Source organism: Dasypus novemcinctus, chromosome 5 (assembly GCF_030445035.2).
Source record: "Dasypus novemcinctus isolate mDasNov1 chromosome 5, mDasNov1.1.hap2, whole genome shotgun sequence".
Taxonomy (NCBI): domain Eukaryota; kingdom Metazoa; phylum Chordata; class Mammalia; order Cingulata; family Dasypodidae; genus Dasypus; species Dasypus novemcinctus.
In genome coordinates, this window is record NC_080677.1 from 158,183,804 (window position 1) to 158,204,986 (window position 21,183).

The 21,183-nt window shown below is 39.2% G+C and overlaps 1 protein-coding gene across 21 annotated transcripts in view; it reads right to left on the reverse strand.

Annotated features, from left to right (window-relative positions):
* Nucleotides 1-18,717, reverse strand: part of ACBD5 (acyl-CoA binding domain containing 5) — a 55,901-nt gene extending 37,184 nt beyond the window's left edge. For 2 of the 21 annotated variants that reach the window (XM_071215484.1, XM_004470757.5), the window contains exons 1-6: nt 17,477-17,627; nt 17,121-17,289; nt 13,289-13,409; nt 9,929-10,001; nt 2,398-2,512; nt 2,273-2,305 (exon numbers count right to left, since the gene is read on the reverse strand). In XM_071215484.1, coding sequence (XP_071071585.1) covers nt 2,273-2,305; nt 2,398-2,512; nt 9,929-10,001; nt 13,289-13,409; nt 17,121-17,289; nt 17,477-17,491 — 526 coding nt within the window. In that variant the 5' untranslated portion in view covers nt 17,492-17,627. Of the gene's footprint in view, nt 1-2,272; nt 2,306-2,397; nt 2,513-9,928; nt 10,002-13,288; nt 13,410-17,120; nt 17,399-17,476; nt 17,628-17,704; nt 18,412-18,568 lie in introns of those variants that run through there. The other 19 variants (XM_071215485.1, XM_012529935.4, XM_058297787.2 and 16 more) reach the window with 18 other exon arrangements.
* Between the last annotated feature and the right edge of the window lie 2,466 nt (nt 18,718-21,183).

Below are 21,183 nucleotides of genomic sequence, written 5' to 3' on the forward strand. Positions count from 1 at the left end.
CAATTAACAATCCAAAAATGAAATTAGGAAAATAATTCAATTTGTAATAGCACTGAAAAGAATAACTAGGAATAAATTTAACCAAAGTAATATAATGAAAATGACAAAACATTGTTGAAAGAAATTAAAGCAGATCTATATAAATAGAAAGACATCCCATATTCATGGATTAGAAAACTTAATAATGTTGAGATGGCAATACAACCACAATTGATGACTGCAATCCCTATCAAAATCCCTGTGGCTTTCTGCAGAAATTGACATTAACTCTAAAATTCATATGGAAATAAAAGAGGACCAGACTAGCCAAAAAAGATCAACTTAAATTTAATCAAGTTAAGAAGAGCAAAGTTGGAGGACTCAAACTTCCTAATTTCAAAACTATCTGCACATACATATTATGAAAAAGCCCATGTGACACTGATTCATCTGTTCTACTGGGCCTAAATGGCTACTCTTCACAAGAGGCTCTGTTTAAAAATTTAAAAAGTTAAGATTGAAAACTGTCATGCAATTTGGTAATATCTTACAAAATTATAAACACTCAACCTTTGATCCAGCAATTTCACTCTTAACATTTCTTAGAGATAATTTTCACATATGTAAAATGATATATATACATGGTTACTCTAAGCACCATTTTTTGAAGATCAAAACAGGAAACAATATAAATGTCCATCAGAATGGTACAGGTATACAGTCCTTTACTTACAACCCTAAGGTCCAGACAGGTTTTGAAATCAAGAGTGGTTTAATTGTGCAAATGTCATACAGGCCCAATTCTGCATATCAAGTAACACCGCCAACAGTGTCTACAGTGGCTGCCACTAAAAATATGCAGATGTGGCTCAAGCAATTGAACACCTGTCTCCCACATGGGAGATCCTGGGTTCAGTTCCCCATGCCTCCTGAAAAAAAACAAGAACAAGCAAAACAAATGATAAAACCAATTCATGTAAGTCAATGTGGCTCAGTGGCTGAGTGCCAGCTTCCCACATACGAGGTCCCAGGTTTAATCCCTGGCCTCTAGTACCTCAAAAAAAAAAAGTATAGATGTTTATAGTAAAACATATGTATATTCACATTAAATAAAATAAAGACTTAAAAATATCCTCACCAAAAAAAGAAAAAACAAACAAAAAATATATCCTCATGTCATTTCAGGTCAGGTTTTGCTCCTAAATTAGTTCATATCAAGGTTTTACTGCCAAATGAGTCACAAAAATCCTTTGGTTTTCAAAGCATTTGTATTTTTAAATTATTGCTAAGAGGCTGTGGACCTGAGCCTTTATTTATTACTATTATTCATTCTTCCTCATTTTATAATTAATAGTTTAAACATCTGTCTCTGGCCAGTAGGTGGTCCAGACTTATTGCTCTCCCTACCTAACCTATCCACACGCTTCGCACGGAGAAAACATTTAATATTTTTTCTGGCATAAATATGAACTATAAGGGGAATTATTTATTAATATTTGACTCCTTCAAGAAATCACATACAGAATATTGTGGTAGAGAGGTACCCAGTAAGCAGCCACTATCCGCTGGACTTGGTTTTGTTACCATGGCAGACACAAACTGCAAAGCCTTACTACAGGACAGAAAGAGTACTGTTCTGAAATGTTGCAATTTCCACCAATTATTAAAAGGTGCCTTGTAAACAGGGATGCCAGCAAAAAAGTGTGTTGCCAGGCTGCTTTTTTATGTAAAGATTATACAATTTTCACTTAAATGATTCTTGGGGCCCATTTCACTCTACTTTTTGAAAAAAATGTAAAGCATAATATTTACAGTTAATGCCAGCAAATCTTCCATATTATTCAACCCCTGCTAGTAAACAAAATATAAGGCTTCTAATTATTTACTGAGAATAAGAACACAAACTTCTAACAACAACAAAAAAGCGAACTGAATTTACTGATGTCTTGTTTTAGCTTGCTACCCTATAGTTAAACGATACTGAAAATATATCCACTTTGAAAGTAACCAGAAAATCATTTCAGCTAATATAATTCCAAAACAAAAGAGAAAATATAACCTACCAAAACAAAATAATGAATTCTGTCACAATTTTGTACATATCATTTTTTAATAACTGAACGCTTTAAGGTTAAAAGCATAAGGGTTATAATATTTTGGAACTTCATAAAATGAGTTGGATTTGAAATGAAACATGCATGACAAGCTTATAAGTTACATACGTTTGTGTAGAATTCTTTTGGCATGTAAACTGATAAACAGAAAAATTTTACATGGATTTTATTATTCCTACCTTCTAAATATTTAGAGATTTTCTCCAGTCGGACTGGCATGTGAAAGTAAGAAAAATTATGTAAATATTAATGCCTAACATTAGCAGTTGACAAATTTAAGTAAAAAAAGATAAAATAATCCAACCTGAGGTTAAATCAGAACTTCCGCCCCTCTTTTTGTCCTCTACAATTTCATAGAATGGACCTATGACACGCAACAATTCTTCAACTTTCTCAGTCATTGGCATAGTCTCAAGAATCTGCAATCAGAATAGAAAAATCTTGTTAAGTCACAAACTATTCATCAAATCTACACCAGTATCAAATAATCTAATATTTTCCAACGTATCAATAAATTTTGTGATTGAAGATCATTTACAGACTCCCTAAAGCATTCATAGTAATTACATATGTAATGTATATACCTCCTAAAAAAAGTCAGGTACATTAAAGATCTAAAAGTGGTCATTTTGGGAAGCAGATGTGGCTCAATTGATAGAGCGTCCACCTACCACATAGGAGGTCCAGAGTTCAAACCCAGGGTCTCCTGACCTATGTGGTGAGCTACTCCAAGCATAGTGCTGCTACGCGCAAGGAGTGCCATGCCACACAGGGGTGTCCCCCGCATAGGGGAGCCCCACGTGCAAGGAGTGCGCCCTGCAAGGTGAGCCACCCCACACAAAAAAAGCGCAGCCCGCCCAGGAGTGGCACCGCACACACAGAGAGCTGGCACAGCAAGATGACGCAACAAAATGAGACACAGATTCCCGGTGCCGCCAAGAATGCAAGCGGACACAGAAGAACACACAGAGAATGGACAAGAGAGAGAAGACAACGGGGAGAAGGGGAGAGATATAAATAAAATAAATCTTTGAAAAAAATAAATAAATAAAAGTGTTCATTTTGAAGAATACTTAAATAAGCTTCTTGTAAAATTTTACACAATCATCTGTAAATTATGCATTATATACTTAAATGAAAGAGGCATTGAAGTTAAATAAAACAAAAGTGAGGGGTCAAATTATCATGTCTCTGTTCTTGAACAGCAAGGCAGTATTTTTTTTTTTAAAGCACAAAATAGTGAAAAGAATACGATTAGTTCTATATATGCTGAGTGGAAAAATACCTATGATTTTGTTTTTTACAGGAAAAAAGCTAGTTGTCAAACAGTCTGTTAAATATGATACCATTAGTGTTTTCTTCCAGTTCTTTTAAAAATAGGATATATAGGGAAGTGGACTTGGCCCAGTGGACAGGGCGTCTGTCTACTAAATGGGAGGTCCGTGGTTCAAACCCCGGGCCTCCTTGACCGGTGTGGAGCTGGCCCAGGCACAGTGCTGATGTGCGCAAGGAGTGCCTTGCCACGCAGGGGTGTCTCCCGCGTAGGGGAGCCCCACGCGCAAAGAGTGCACCCCGTAAGGAGAGCCGCCCAGGGCAAAAGAAAATCCAGCCTACCCAGGAGTGGTGCTGCACACATGGAGAGCTGACACAACAAGATAACGCAACAAAAAGAAACAGATTCCTGTGCCGCTGACAACAACAGAAGCAGACAAAGAAGACGATGCAGCAAACAGACACAGAGAACAGACAACTGCGGTGGGGGGGGGGATAAATAAATAAATAAATAAATATTTTTTTAAAAAAGGATATATATATTCTCTATAGGGTATATGTATGTTTGTACATGTATCTATACATACACACTCATTTATATTCATATATATACTCATACATATAAACGTGTGCACTGAAAGAGCAATTTTCTGAAAGAATCTACAAAACACAATTACAATGACCACTGAGGAGTGAAAATGAAGGGAATGGGGAAGACTCATTATTTTTCCTTTAAACTTCTTTGAATGTTTACTTTTCTACATTTGCATATATTACTCTTATAGTTAAAAATGAACACTTTATTTTTAGGAAATCCAAATCTTACATCCTTCTTGTGTATTTTTTCTGCTTATAGACAGTTTTTAAATGGCTACTTTTATCTTTAAAACTAAGTAAAACTATTTACTTAAAGATTTACTTTTCAGAAGGAGGAAGGAACTCATTAGATACTTTAGATACATGAGCATGTTTAAGAATGGTATTTCCCTAGGAATCTACTGAAGAAACTAAAGGCAAGAAAAGTGACTTAACCAAGGTCATACAGCTCATTTCAAACTTGGCCACTAAGCTCAGTTCTCTTGACTCATATCTTGTACCTCCATATTCTGGCCACTACCCCACTCTGCCTCTCAATCCTCAAGAGACCTATTCTGAACATTCTTTCTGAAACAGCAAACCCAACTCTTTAGTCACTCTCTGCTTTACTGCCACATTGCCTATCTGCCATAACAGACTATAAGCTCCATAAGGAAGGGCCTCCATCTGTTTTTGTTCACTGCTTTATTTCCAGGGCCTAGCACATTAAAGGTATTTAATAGGCAATCTAGTTTAGAACTCTAAAATTCTTGGTCAAACATGCTTTTGTTTCTAAACCAGAAACAGGACAGAACATGTAGTCTAGGGTAAATCTGCAACTCTGCTATGGTTTTGAACTCAGATATATTAATCAATACAACCACAATGGGGCGGAGTGGGGGGGCACACTGAAAGAGTTTATACAGATGTTAAAAACAGAATCTGTGTCTTGTTTTGTTGTGTCATCTTGCTGCATCAGCTCTCCGTGTGTGTGGTGCCATTCCTGGGCAGGCTGCACTTTTTCGTGCAAGCGGCTCTCCTAATGGGGTGTGTGTATGGCTCCCCAACGCAGGGGACACCCCTGTGTGGCACGGTACTTCTTGCACACATCAGCACTGCGCGTGGGCCAGCTCATCACACGGGTCAGGAGGCCCTGAGTTTGAACTGCGGACATCCCATGTGGTAGGCGGATGCCCTATCCATTGGGCCAAATCCGCTTCCCTAAAAACTGGTTTTAATGATTATGATTTAATATTTCAGCTCATAGTAAATTATCTATTAGTGGAAAGGAGTGAAAAGTATGCTTAAATGATAAATTTTTTTTCTAAAGGAAATCATTGTTACTATGATGCTGCAGCCATTTTTTAAATAGCATTTTTATTTATACTTTCATTTTATTCATCTGTATTGATATACTATTCCACCCCACCCCACCCCTGAGATGGCTCCCTCACTGGTTTGCTCTTTTTTTGTTGTTGTTGTTCACTGTTTCTGCTCATTGTGTTGCTTGTTGTCTGCTTGTTTTATTCTTTAATAGGCACAGGGTACCAAACTCAGAACCTCCCATGTGTGAGGTGAGTGCGCAACTGCTTGAGCCATGTCCGCTTCCCGTGGGGTCATTTTTTGACAGGGGCTCTTTTATACCTAATTGTGGATAGTTAATTTGTAATGTATTTGGTTTACAATGATAATTCTGAGAATTAGATTCAAACCAAAAAAACGAAGCCACAGGGTAATGTTCACTTTGACATATCCAAAGTCAGAGCTAAAAAGTTGCAGAAATATAACTCAAACACAAGTCAGCACACTGCAAGGATATGAAGATTTGACTGAGGAGACTCTGGTAAGTAACCAAACATCCCATCCCAACCCCTACTCAATACTTCCTTTGATTCTCTGCCAAATCAGATCCCTTTTAGTTTCCTCTCAATTAAAACTTATAAGAGCATGTCATTCTCAAACTTTTCCTTAACTAGAGTTACCTGGTCCCATAAAGTTGTGGATTTGAAAAGTCAGAACAATTAACTAAATGGAGGATGTATCAGCACTAAACAAATATACACAGAGTACTGCAGTTCTTTCAATAAATGTGAATTTCAGTAGACAATATAGTTGAGACACAAGTAGCCACGGCAAAGCCTAGAAGACGAGCATCCAAAGCACAGTAATTTTTCTGTGTTTATCCAGCACTTTTCCTGGGTGATAGACATCATTTCTGAATGATAAAAATACACTGGAAGCGGCGGACTTGGCCCAGTGGTTAGGGCATCCTTCTACCAACGGGAGGTCCGTGGTTCAAACCCCAGGCCTCCTTGACCCGAGTGGAGCTGGCCTACAAGCAGTGCTGATGTGCACAAGGAGTGCCCTGCCACACAGGAGTGTCCCCGCATAGGGGAGCCCCACGCGCAAGGAGTGCGCCCCGTAAGGAGAGCCGCCCAGCGTGAAAAGAAAGTGCAGCCTGCCCAGGAATGGTGCCACACACACGGAGAGCTGACACAACAAGATGATGCAAAAAAAGAGACAGATTCCCGTGCCGCTAACAACAGAAGTGGACGAAGAAGAAGACGCAGCAAATAGACACAGAGAGCAGACAAATGGGGAGGGGGGGAGAGGGGGAAGGGAGAGAAATAAATAAAATAAATAAATCTTAAAAAAAAAACCCGAAACACTGGAAAGGTTACAGGTATACTCTATTGTAAAGGAAATACTAAATTCCAGGCATTTTGGAAATACTAAATTCCAGGCATTTTTTTTTCTTGGTCCAAGATAAAAGCTTCTCTCAAAGCCATCCAAATCCCTGTGCTCTACTCTCTGTTCAACAGACATCACTAATTCAGTTTCCCAAACACCACTGACATTTTGAAGAGTATCCTACAATCAATCTGGAGTATGCTGATCACTGGAAAAGTATACTACCCACTGTAGGTTAAAAAAATTGGCATTTGATTTTTTTTTTTTTTTAGGAGGTACCAGAGCTCAAACCTGGGACCTCATACATGGGAAGAAGGTACTCAAGCACTTGAACTACATCTGCTCCCCTCTGATCTTTTCTAAAATTTCCTAAATATGGTCATCATGAGTCAATCCATAAAAAACAGCCCTCAGTTTTGAGAGGAAGTCAAAGTACAGCTATGGCCCATACCCTCGGTCATGATACCTGTCAGTTTCTAGCCTTCATGAGATCCTATTCTAATCCTTCTCTAGGACAGTGATTATCCTATCCTCTTAGAAATCCTGAAATAATCAGTCTGGGGTCAGCCTGAGGTATTTGTATTTGTGTGTGTGTATGTATTTTTTATATAGTTATTTTTTCACAAGACCCTCATATGCAGTCAAGGTTGAGTACACTGATGTCTCTTTAAATTCAATGGACATAATGCACATTATTCAAGTATTGGCCAAATATCATGGAATTCCCTGTATGACAGCCTCCAAAATCTGTACAGAAAATAGAATTTGGGAAGCGGACTTGGCCCAGTGGTTAGGGCGTCCGTCTACCACATGGGAGGTCCACGGTTCAAACCCCGGGCCTCCCTGACCCATGTGGAGCTGGCCCATGTGCAGTGCTGACGCGCGCAAGGAGTGCCATGCCATGCAAGGGTGTCCCCACATAGGGGAGCCCCACACGCAAGGAGTGCGCCCCATAAGGAGAGCCGCCCAGCATGAAAGAAAGTGCAGCCTGCCCAGGAATGGCGCCGCACACACGGAGAGATGAAACAACAAGATGACGCAACAAAAAGAAACAAAGATTCCCGTGCCGTTGACAACAACAGAAGCAGACAAAGAAGAACACGAAGCAAAATAGACACAGAGAACAGACAACTAGGGTGGGGAGAAGGGGAGAGAGAGAAATAAATAAATAAATAAATAAATAAATAAGAAAATAGAATTTTATGTTCCTCTCTGATTGTGACTAAAAATAAACTTTACTTAGAGAAGCATGGATTTTCCCTCCAAACCACAGTTACTCTAGTCCCCCAAAGCTAAAACCCTATTATATTACTTTAAAAGAATTTCTGACTACAGCAACTTTTTATGTGACATTTTACTAGACAATTTACAAATCATGGATATTTTCTATAAAACAATATCCTTATAAAATATAAATTAAGAGGGTTCCTTAAATCCTTGAATACAAAGGCAGAGAATGAAATTTATACCATAAAAAATAATCCTAAAGAGCAAATGTACACTGATTTTCAAACTATATTTAAAAACATAATTTTAATTATTCTACTACAGAATTATTGTGACTCTAGCAATGGAAGAAACTGTATCATTGATGTGGAGACAGTGGTCACAGGAGTTGCTGAGGGCAGGGAGGGAAGAAGAGGTGTAATATGGGGCATTTTTGGGATGTCGAGTTGTCCTGAATGATACTGCAGGAACAAATGCAGGACATTATATATCCTGCCATAACCCACTGAATGGACTGGAAAGAGTATAAACTACAATGTAAACGATAATCCATGCTGTGTAGCAGTGCTCTAAAATGTGTTCATCAAATGCAATGAATGTACCACACTGATGAAAGAGGTTGTTTATGTGAGAGGAGTGGGTGGGGTAGGTAGGGAGTGGAGGTATATGGGAACCTCTTTTTTTTTTTTTACATGCATCTCAAATTTATTCAAACTAGAATTTTAAAGGGGCAATATATGTACTAGGTTCTCACCTTAACCAAATTAATAGCTTGTGACTCTAGGGTAGTGTTAACAGATAAGGTTTAAATTTTATCTACATAGTAATTCGCATAAGGTTGTTTCATTATCCATTTACAAAATAAAAAATCAATGTCTTTAATAAAAACAGATCATGTGTGTATGTTTCCTTTCCAAGTCTCTAAAATGAAGGGCTTTTTCTGGTTGATTTTGGTTGCCAGTTTTTCAAAAATAACCTCATGGCATAAGCCCTCAGGAAGGAACTTCATAGCCAACTGGCCTCTCAAAAGACAGCTATGCCTCATTCAAAATGAGGCTGCTATTTAGGAACATCAATATCCTCATTAGACTTCAATCAACCCCAAGGATGCTATATAAATATATATATATATATACTGGGCACCAACTTTCATATCCTGTCGTAAAAGAAGCTATATTTTTTAATGTAACATTTTATGCAATCTAAGTATCTTTTTAAAAAAAAAGGTTACACACACACACACACACACACACACACACACACAAAAGAACGTTATTTTTACCTTCCTGTCTTTTGTTTTTCCTGAGATACTGGGGATTGAACCTAGGACCTCGTACATGGGAAGCAGGCATTCAAATCACTGAACTACACCTACACTTGCTCCTCTACCTTACTTCTAAAGGATCAACACATTCACAGAACAATACTTGTTTGAGTGAAGTCTTATAAGAGAAGATTGTTGAGCAGTCCTGTTATCTATTTCTCCTAAATTAAAGGTTCCAAAGCAGATATGCTTTCAAGACAGTCTAGGTACTTTCCATATGCCTCACCAAGGAACATCAGTATTTTAAAAGATTCCTATCCCTATACTTTCTCCAAAAGTTAACTATAGAGAAAAATAGAGAAGATGAAAAGAAAAACAAATGAGAAAAATCCTATCACCAGAATGTAATACATCTTAAGGAATAAACACATTTTTTAAAATATATTTTTATTACAGAAGTTGTGAAGTTACAAATTAATCATGCACACGTGTAGAATTCACATACAATACCCTTTCCCAACAAACTGTGGTGGAACATTTGTTTCAGATTATGAGATAATATCATCAGACAATTACCACCAACCATAACATATATTTGGCATACCATTTCCAACCCCCAATTATCAATGCTAAACACTTACCTTTAGATGAACAGCTAAAGCGCTAATAAATTCAATAATCTAGAATTCTGGAGTATAATATACTATAATTTTCTTTGTTCCTTAAAACAAAGCAGCTAATTTGCCTGATTAAATTAGAGTTGCTCTGAATATTTTTATTTTCTATAGTGAATTGTTTTCCTTACCTTTTTCATTTCTTCAACATATGCAATCATGGCTTCCTCTTTGCTCATGTCACCCAATGAACTCCAAGCATCCCTAGAAATGAAAATATCCAAATAATGACACCTGATTTTTTTTTTTAAGATTTATTTTATTTCCCTCCCCTTTCCCCTACCCCTGCCAGTTGTCTGCTCTCTGTGTCCATTTGCTATGTGTTCTTCTGTGTCTGCTTGTATTCACTTGTATTCTTGTCAGCAGCACTGGGAAACTGCGTCTCTTTTTTTGTTGCGTCATCTTGCTGCTACACCTGATTTTTAACTGCTTAGGAGATAATTTATACTTGACACTATAAGGTCATTAGTTTAAAGTAAGCTCTACTTAAAGCCATGTTATGAATCTCTTTAAATGCGACACCTTGGTGAAAATATAGCAAATAAACTGGTAAATTAAAAAATAGTATTTAAAGTTAGTAAGTATATAACCCATCTATTTATTAACAGAAACTATAGACTATTCATTACCTTAGTCTTATCTGAGCTGTGTCATTTTTTTAATAAAATTTTATTTAAGTATATCATTCATATATAAATATATGTAAACAATAAGTATATTGTAAAAGTTGTGAACTTACAAAACAAACATGCATATCATCATACAGGGTTCCCATACATCACCCCACCACGAAAACCTTGCACTGCTGTGAAACATTTGTAATAAACTATGCAACAGCATTATCAAAATATTACTACTAACTATAGCCCATATCTTACATTTGGTGTATTTTTCCCCCAACCCACCTGATTATTATTAATAATTAGTATTATATATATATAGTATTATATATAATACCATATATTAGCATTATATTTTGCTACTATCCATGAGAGAACCTTCTCATATTTGTCCCGTTAACCACAGCCCACCTTCCACTACTGGATTCCCTGTGTTATACAGTCCCATGTTTTGTACAAGCCATTCAATGTGTATATTCAGTGGCTCTCATTTTTATCACAGAGTTATGAGGTCATCACCTCACTGAATTATAGAACATTTTCATTACTCCAAAAGGAAAAATCCCATATTCCCAAGTTACCTCCTTATAATTGTCTCTTAGAATTGATAAACTATCTTTTTTGCTATTGCTACAAAAATATTACAATATTACTGTTAGCTATCTTCCATAAGTCAAATTTTCCTTATATATTTATATCCTTGAACTAAAAATGAAAATGGTTTTTAAAAAAAAATTTTTACTGTAGTAACATATACATATTATATATACCACAAAATTCTCATTTTAACCACTGAAGGTGTACAATTTAGTAGTATTAATTACTTCATAATCTTGTGCTATCATCACCCCTATCCATTACCAAAACTTTTCATCACCCCAAACAGAAATTTTGTACCCATTAAGCAATCAACACCCTATTCTCCCCTCCCCCAGCCTAATCTATTTTCTGTAACACCTAATCTATTTTCTGTCACCATGAATCTGTTTATACTAGATCTCTCATATAAGTGGAACCATACAATATTTGTCCATTTGTGTCTGACTTATTTCACTCAGCATAATGATGTCAAGGTTAAAACATGTTGTAGCATGTATTAAAATTGCATTTCTTTTTACAGCTGGATAATATTCCATTTTATGTATATATCACATATTGTTTATTCATCTATTGACAGACACTAGGATTATTTCCACCTTTTGGCTCTTGTGAATAATGCTGCTGTGGACATTGGTGTACAAGTAAAAATAGTTTCTTTAAAAAAAAAAGGATAATGAGACTAGCCAAGCTCTCTGAAATTTCTTTCTAAGATGAAAATCTCTCTTTTCACACATCTTTTCCAGAGGTAGTTTAACTCCATCAAAGGTCAATATTGGGGGGGGGGGGATGTAAAGTAAATAAGTAAATTTTCTCAAAATGGACAAATTAAGCAATAGATTATTTCAATTAGCTTATTTTGCCAAAGACTATTCATAAAGATCTTAGAGGAAAATATAGTACTAAGAAATCTCCAAACAAGTTGATGACACTTCTACATCAGGGTCAATAAATTTAGCATCAAAATATTTGGCTCTTAAGATATGCTTCCTGTGATTATGTATCTGTAAAAAAAAAACTACAAAAAATAAAAAGCATAAAATTGGGAAAAAAAGAAAAATTTACAAATAACTAATATGATTAAGCAAATGTCTCTACAGCATTTACATTTATTTCATCTTGTCTACAGAGTACTATTGTTTATACAATGCAAATGAAAGAGGAAAAGGGAAACCCAATGTGTTAAATTATTATTTTTTGTTTTGTTCTATATAATATGACAATATGGAATCAGTATTAAAAATATTGAATGATTTTTGGAAAGGAAAAAAAAAGATAGGGAAGCAGACTTGGCCCAATGGACAGGGCATCCGCCTACCACATGGGAGGTCCGTGGTTCAAACCCCGGGCCTCCTTGACCTGTGTGGAGCTGGTCCATATCAGTGCTGATGCACACAAGGAGTGCCCTGCCACACAGGGGTGTCCCCCACGTAGGGGAGCCCCACACGCAAGGAGTGCGCCCCGTAAGGAGAGCCACCCAGTGTGAAAGAACGTGCAGCCTGCCCAAGAATGGCGCTGTACACATGGAGACCTGACACAGGAAGATGACGCAACAAAAAGAAACAGATTCCTGGTGCTGCTGATAAGGATAGAAGCAGTCACCGAAGAACACAGAGCAAATGGACACAGAGCAGAAAACTAGGCGGTGGGCGGGGGGGAGAAAAAATAAATAAATCTTCAAAAAAAAAAAAGATATGCTTCACCAATCAACATATTCTGCTCACAAAGTCTGAAACTAACGTGAGTCAGACACTTGAAAAGTCTTCAACAGTATTTAAAACTGGCAGAGGTATCTCTGGATATTTTATGATTCTTTTAAGTATATGAAAAATCAAATTAATTTATTCAGGTATACTGGGTCAGGAATGGGACTTACATAAATAGTATGATAGTATTCGAACATGTTCCTAGCTATCTATCTAAAAGGTTCAAAGCAAACAATGTCATCTGACAAGCAAGAATCATTATTTTTCTTGGCAGATCAAATTATTTTTAGCAGATTATTTTTCTTGGCAGGCAAGAGGGTTGGTTGGTTTGTTTTATTTAATTGGAGGGTTGGTCTTGGCATTAAAAACAAAAAAGAGCCCAACTAAATAGAAATGTTCTTCATCTTTTTATCTTATTCTATTCCTCTCTTCCCCAAGATCTTATTTGTGTGAAATTGTATTAAGAGCCCAGGAGGATAAAATCGTATCTAGTACAGAGAACATCTAATAGACAGAATAGATCATCACATAAATAAACATTCTTTCACAGCTGTCTCTATTAAATTACCATTTATATCTTCCAATAGGATCCCAGAATCCAGGTCTTGATATTTTACAGGGCCCTTCAGTTGCCTGCTTATAGAAGCTATAGAACTTGAGCATCATTTCATTTGTTGGCTGGAATGAACCTATTGAAAACATACATTAAATACAGATCACTTGGGGAATACAATTGATAATTTCAGATTATAAATTACCTTAGTACATTAATAATGGATTTATATTTTAATAGTACAGATAATTAATTTATGTCTAATAGAAACAAAAATTATGGTTGTTAGTTGCTATAAACTGTAATACTCAGTAAAGTAAAAAGTTGGAATATAAATGTTTTAAAATAAGTAACTGGTTAAATAATTATGATACATACGTACAATGAGAGCCCTGAAAGTAATACTGTAGAAAAGTATATAGGGGAGTGGATATAGCTCCAGTGGTCAAGTGCCTGCTTCCCATGTACGAGGTCCCAGGTTCAAGACCTGGTACCTCCCCAAAACAAAAAACAAACATAATAGCATGAAAAAAACCAGCAACTATAGTATGATCCATTTTTGCAAAATAAGTATTGATATACAGAAAAAGTAAGCTACAAGAGAATATATATATAAAAATATTATAGGAGGCTATATCTGGATAGATTTACAGATTAATTTTCCTTTTTATCTGTGGTTTTTAAATTTTAACATGTGTGCATTAATTTTTAAAAGTAAAACTGTAATAAGATATTTTTTAAAACTTATAGATCACCTAATAAGCAGATATTATATAGTAATCAAAGCTAGTAATTGATAAACATTGTGGGAATTAAAACACAGATGAGCTGAGAGCTAGTGTTTCAGCTGGCCAAGAATAGATGATTAATTCCAAAATCACAAAAAGATATATCTATATAATATACGCATGTTTAGGAGTATCTATTAGATTCAGTGTTTAAATGATATAGTCCTTTACGTAGCAGAGGGGGAAAATGGAGAAACTAAAGTTAAAAAAAGTTATCTATTTGAATAACAAATCTACATTTAAAATATCAAAAAATCTTATCCCATCATATCTTCAATCAAATAAGGTTTAAAAGTGTATTGGGGGAAGTGGATATGGCTCAAACAATTGGGCTCCCGTCTACCACACAGGAGGTCCAGGGTTCAATTCCTGGGGCCTCCTGGTGAAAGCAAGGTGGCTCACATGGAAAGCTGACGTGCATGGAGAGTTGGCCTGTGCAGTAGTGCTGGCCTGCACAGGAGTGCTGGCCTGAAAAGAGAGCTGGCACAGCAAGATGATACAACAAAAAGAGACAAAGAGGAGAGACAATAAGAGATGTATCAGACCAGGGAGCTGAGGTGGCGCAAGAGATTGAGCACCTCTCTCCCACTCCGGAAGGTCCCAGGATCAGTTCCCAGTGCTACCTAAAGGGAAGACATAGACACAGAAGAATGCACAGCAAATGGACACAAAGAGCAGACAATGGCGGGTGGGAGAGTAAATAAAAATACATCTTTAAAAAAAGTTTATTGAGTTGCTAGAATGGATATATGTCACTATCGCAAGGTAGTGGGAATATGGAGAAGCATGAGATAAATAAAATTAACATAATCTATGGACTATAGTTAATAGCAATACCGTAATATTCTTGCATCAATGCCCAAAATATCCTGTGTTAATAGGAGAGTATGGAAAAAATATGCCAAATGTATGCTATGGACCATAGTTAGTGGTAATAATCTGATGATATTATCTCATAATCTGTAATAAATGTTCCATAACAGTGTGGTGTGTTGGTGAAGGGGTTATTATATGGGAATTCCACACATGTCCATGACTGTTTTGTAAGTTCACATTACTGTAATAAATATATATTAAAAAAAAGTTTATTGGGGGGAGCAGGTGTAGCTCAGCTGGTTGAATGTCTGCTTCCCATGTTCGAGGTCACAGGTTCAATCCTGGGTGCCTCCTAAAAAAATAAATAATAAAAATTTAAAAAGTTTATTGGGTTAGGTACAAGATATGTATATAACAAGATGTCACGACAAAAACTCAGGATGTTTTTTGAATGTATCCTGCCTGTAAGGCACTGGATAAATTATCCTCTCTGTCATAAAGAGACTCACGCCATATATTTAATATTTCTATGTACTTAAGATATTATCTAAGAATTTAAATATCTAAAGGACCAAAATACACCAAACATAGAGCTACAGGATTTATTAGGCCTTAAATAAGGATTAAGCAAATAAGGAATAAAAAAACTGATAAGATCTTACCCACTGCAAAACAGTTCAGGACAGACCAAACAATTTAAAAATTTTCATTCAAAAATTGTTAATAATTCATTAACAACATTTCTGCATCAGCTGATATTAAGTTAGTTTCTGGAACAATATCTGAATAATAAGAGTTTACTGAATGTTGTCCAACAGAGGGGCCATTGGGCGGTTATTAACCTTGCGGTTATTACCCTTCTTAGATGTCATGTAATACAAATGCATTTAGATATCTTAATAAGGGTTATATAATGCCAGCAAACATAACAGACTAGAAACATAAAATCTTTTCTATTTTCAAAAAAATTTTTTGGATGTGTGGTTTGGGGAAAAGGGTAAATGGACTATATTACTATTTACATAAAACTCTTAGAATCATGCCTTTTTATGAACCCACCTGAATTTAATACCTAAATAAGCTTCTATATTACTTCTTTCCATTTTATTCATTTTGTCTTATCTTTCAATTCCCTATTCTGTTATATACCAGAGAGAAAAAAGTAAAGGTGGCTTTGAAGTTACAAAAGAAACATATTTTATGTATATTCATTTGTTTTCAAAACCTTTTGAACCTGCACTTCATGACTATTTACTAAATGAATTGTGTTGAGTAAATATGGGCTACTTGGCCAAATGATGATTAATGAAAGTAGAAAACATGGTATTAAATACTGTAATAATACATTCATGTTATATTCAGTTAGTTTAGCAACTCTGGCAGAGTAGCAGTTCATAAAAGCATTTTTTAAAAAATGCATGTCTATTGTGAAAAATAATTCCAATAATGCAGAAGTAAAAGCCCCCCTTCCCAAGCCTCTTCACTATCACAGAACAGAAAAAATACATGAATAATGGTTGAAAACTTCCCAACTTTGGTTGAAGACACAAAATTACAAATTCAAGAAGCTCTGCAATCCAAACAGGATAAATAAGAAAACCGCACCTAGACACGTGATACTCAAATTGCTGAAAACTAAAGATAAAAGGAAAAATCGTGAAAGCAGCCATAGATATGACACATTAAACACAAGAGGACAACTCTTCAATGACTTTTCTTCCAAGCTTCAAAGAAGGTCCAATATGAGTACAAAAAAGAGAACACTAGTAAAATTGGAAAACACCTAAAGAGAAAAATAGTAAATATAAATAATTGTATATTTACTAAATTAAATCAATTTACAAATGAATATAGTAGCTTCTTTCCCTTTCTCTCTCTTTATATCAAAAGTTTCAAAAAGCTTAGATTGTAGAGGTTATGAGTATGTGGCATCATACAGATTTTTTTAAGCATATCCAAATCCGCAGTCACTAAGTGACAAGACCGCTTATTCTTGATTACGTCTTTGTTTCCAATATAAACTGCTGAAAGCCCAGACAATGTATTTGTCTATGGCTTGAAAAATCGGCAGGTAATTAATTCACACTCGATACCTCCCATTCAATGACATTTCTTTTAAATGCTGAAAAAAAGTAGGTTAAAAAAGCAAGACTAGAACCAGAAAGAAGGTTACAGGGGTTAGGTTTAGAAACCGGGGCCCCAAGCCTCTGCAGGCTTCCTCAGCTGGGGCCCAGAGCACGTACCATTTTTCGGCAAACTCTGGATCACCTTCACTGCCGCCTCAAATCTGGTCTGGTGCACAGATCTCGAGTCGGCCATCTCCAGCCACCAGCGCCGGCCCTGGTCCCAAGGTCTGTCGGCTGGAATCAGGCAGCAGCAGCAGCACCAGCTTTCCCAGGAGCCTGCATGAAACTGGAACATGGGGCGCAGCCGCGGATCAACATGCCCCAGAGGGAGGAGACCCGGGAGCGCGGCGGGTCAGTTGCCCTTTGCCCTGTTCCAGCCAGTCCACACGGCCCCAAGTGGCCCGATCCTCCCTCCTCCCCGGGGCGTGACCCAGGCCGACGAGCCTGCCCGCGAACACAGAAAAACAACCCACCGAGAAGAAGAGCATCTCGAGCAGAAGGCAGGGGCAGTCCAGCTGCCGGTGGTCGCGGAGCCGCGCTCCCACCCCCAGGACCCCAGCCGGGCGGCCACACCCCCCATCCCCGCGGGGTCGCGGGGCCTGTCGGCGCCCTCCCCCGGCCCCGCCCCAGAGTTCCGCGAGCCCCCCGCCGGCTGCCGCCGCCGCCCGCCGCAAACTCCACCCACCCGCCCGCGGCCCTACGCGCTCAGGGTCCGTCCCTCCCCGGCAAGGGGAATGGAGGCCAGGAGACGACCGTGCCGGGGACGACGGCCCAATTGGTCCGGGGACCCTCGACACCTGGCTCAAGGAACGGCCCTGGGCAAGCCGAGGCCGGACGGGACTGGCGGAGCGTGCAGGGGGCGTGAGCCCAGGACCCCACGGGCCCCAGAGCCTGCCCTCCTTTAGGTAGTGCGCTGTGGAGCCGGACAGGCGTGGGGCGAGCTTCCCATCCTGTCACCTGGGCAAGCCACGTAGCCCCAGGAGGGCAATCCTTCTGCCACCCTTTGGGGCATCTGGACGGGTTAGGGATGACGACGGGTGCAGGTGCTTAGCAGGACTTGGCCTGCAGGTGGTGGACAGCTTCCGCGCCCCGAGCCAAGGGCGCCCGGCCAGCAACCGACGGGAGGGGGGTGGGGGGGAAGGGTCACCCGCTAGCAGACCGGCCAGGGAGGGAGGTCCCTTCCTCCGACGACCCCTTCCTCGAGCCCCAGGGAGCCCGGCCCAGCCAGGCCCTGCTCAGGGCCGATAGGGGGTAGGGGACGGGAGGATGAACGAGGACCCATTCTTTACCGTCGACCCAAAAGAGGGGCTCCCTGGCGTTCACCTTTCTAGCCAGCCCCCCCGGCCTCAGGCGTCCAGGAAACGCCCCAGGCCTGTCGTGGTGGGACTGATATGGGTTGGGGGAGTACAGTTCAGGGGCCCGGAAATCGCGAAATACGCCAGGTTGGGGAAGTCGTTTTTGTCAATTCAGGATGGGTTAGTGGGGGGTGACTAGAACAAAACTAGGCAAGGGCGAGGTGCGAACCATGATTGACTCTTCCCTTGAGCCGCGGTGCCGGCATTTACCTGAGTATTGCCGGGCAAGGCCCGTCCGGTAATGTCCCCGACGCCCGCCCCTCGCCCTTCCCCGCGGGCTTCTGGGACATGTAGTCTTCTTCCGCGGCGCTTCCGGTCGTCGCCTGCGGGGGCCCCGGCGCTCCGCCCACCTCTTCCGGCTCGGCGTCTGCATCCGGCCCAAGCTCCAACGGAGATGGTGGAAATCTCTCTTTCTATTGGCTGTGCACCTGCCTGTATTCCTTAAAATAACCATATTTGTTTCTGGGAGAAAGGAGTCCTGGTTTGGCTGGATTTGAGCCAAAAGACGCTGTTTTGGTTACTTGTTGGTGCTTACTAAACGTTTAGGTCATGTGTGTGAAAGCCAAGAGTGCCGTTTAGAAAATAAATACTGTCACCGAGCCTGTGGTGTTTGGCAAGCGTTTGAAGCGTATTTCAAAAACCTTTCCCAAAACGCTGTAGGATGTTTACGAATGAAGAAATAGAAGCCCAAATGAACAGGTTTGCCTAACGTTTTACAATGTAATAAGTAGGAAAGCAAGAGTCAGTCAATCCAAAAAACTTGGACTTTTTCCGGCACAACTTGCAATCAGCGAAGTGTAAGAGGCTAACAACTTTTTAAAAAATATTTATTTCTCACCGCACCGCCTTCCCCCCCCCCCCCCCAGTTGTCTGTTCTGTGTCTACTTGTATTCTTGTCAGCAGCACCAGGAATCTGTCTCTCTTTTTGTTGTATTGTATTACTGCGTCAGCTCTCTATGTTCATGATGCCACTCTTGGGCAGGCTGCACGTTTTTCATATGGGGTGGCTCTCCCAATGGGTTGCCCTCCTTGTGTGTGAGTTTCCCCTCCGTGGGTTTCCCCTATGTGCCCTAGTGTGGGGCACTCCTTGCACACATCAGCACTGCGCGTGGGCCAGCTCACCACACGGGCCAGGAGGCCCTGGGTTTGAACCTTGGACCTCCCATGTGGTAGGCTGACACTCTATCAGTTGAGCCAAATCTGCTTCCCACTGACAACTTTTATAATTTACTGAAGCTAGAAAGACTTTATGTGTTCAATACATATTGCTTCCTCTACTCTTTTTCCCTTTCATTATTTTTTAAATTCTCTTTTTTTGTAAGGATTTTAAAATTTATTTCTTTCTCCTCCCTCCCCCCCCAGCCCATTGTCTGTTCTCTGTGTCCATTTGCTGAGTGTTCTTCTGTGTCCACTTGCATTCTTGTCAGTGGCACCAGGAATGTGTGTCTCTTTTTGTTGCATCATCTTGCTGCATCAGTTCTCTGTGTTCTGGCACCACTCGTGGACAGGCTGCGCTTTTTTCACGTGGGACGGTTCTCCTTGGAGGGCGCACTCCTGTGTGTGGGGCTTCCCTACATGGGAGACACCCCTGTGTGGCATGGCACTCCTTGCACACATCAGCACTGCATGTGGGCCAGCTCACCATGTGGGTCAGTAGGCCCTGGGTTTGAACTCTGGACCTCCTATATGGTAGGCAGATGCTCTATCAGTTGAGCCATTCCCATCTTGCCTTTTATTACATTTTTTTGGTTCCAATCTACTCAGTCATACATATTTATAAAGGGATTGGATGTTTATTTCTAATCTAGGGTTTATAGGTTCCAATCTACTCAGTCGTATATATTTATAAAGGGATTGTGTGTTTATTTCTAATCTAAGGCTTTATTTTGACAACTCTTCAGTGAGCTTATGTACTACATTAATTCATAGTATGTTTGTCTTTAGGTAATGGTGAGTAAGAATTTTCTGCCGGTGATTGCTGTTGATTTTCCATTGGCTGGTTGTAAAGAGAATTACATAAGGACAAAGAACTAAGATTCTTCAGGTAAAGGTATTAAAAAGTAACTTAGGGAAGCAGCTGTGGCTCAATCAGTTGGGCTCCTTTCTACCATATGGGAGGCCCTGGGTTCACGTCCTGGGGCCTCATTGTGAAGGCAAGTGGCCCGCGTGCCACAGAGAGCTGATGACCTGTGCACCATGGAGAGTTGATGCAGCAAGATGACGCAGCAAAGGAAGACAAGCAGACACAGAAAGAAAAAAAAACACGCAGCGAATGGACACAGAGGACAGACAGCAAAAATCAAGCTGCAAGGAGGGGAATGAATAAATAAATAAATCTTAAAAAAAAAAAAACTTACATGTGGGGAGGCTGGCTTAGATATGGTAACTCCTGCTGAAAGTTAATGATGGCTGTGATGTATTGAATCAGTTCCCAAAGTGCCTTCCGAGTGCATGAACCTGTAATTGCACCCATGGAACACTAAGTAATGTTCCTCAGTACTTACAGTGCAATACCTAAATGAAGCGTTCTTGATTCTCAGTTATTGTGTATTTTAAAGATGTTTTAATTAACAATGGACCTACTTCTTACACATGACTACTTGAAAATTAAAATAATACATTTATAGAGTTTAAGAAACATAAAGGAATAAACATTAAAGCAATGAAAAAAAGGAGAGGGGGCTCTTTCTTTTAGATGTTCCTTACTATACAAAAATTGCTTAAACTCTTTTGTCCCAAGTGATGTACTTGACACCAGGGTTACACTCTAGGAAATCAAAGTCTAGTGGAGTAAACAGACATGAGTAATAATAATTACAACACAA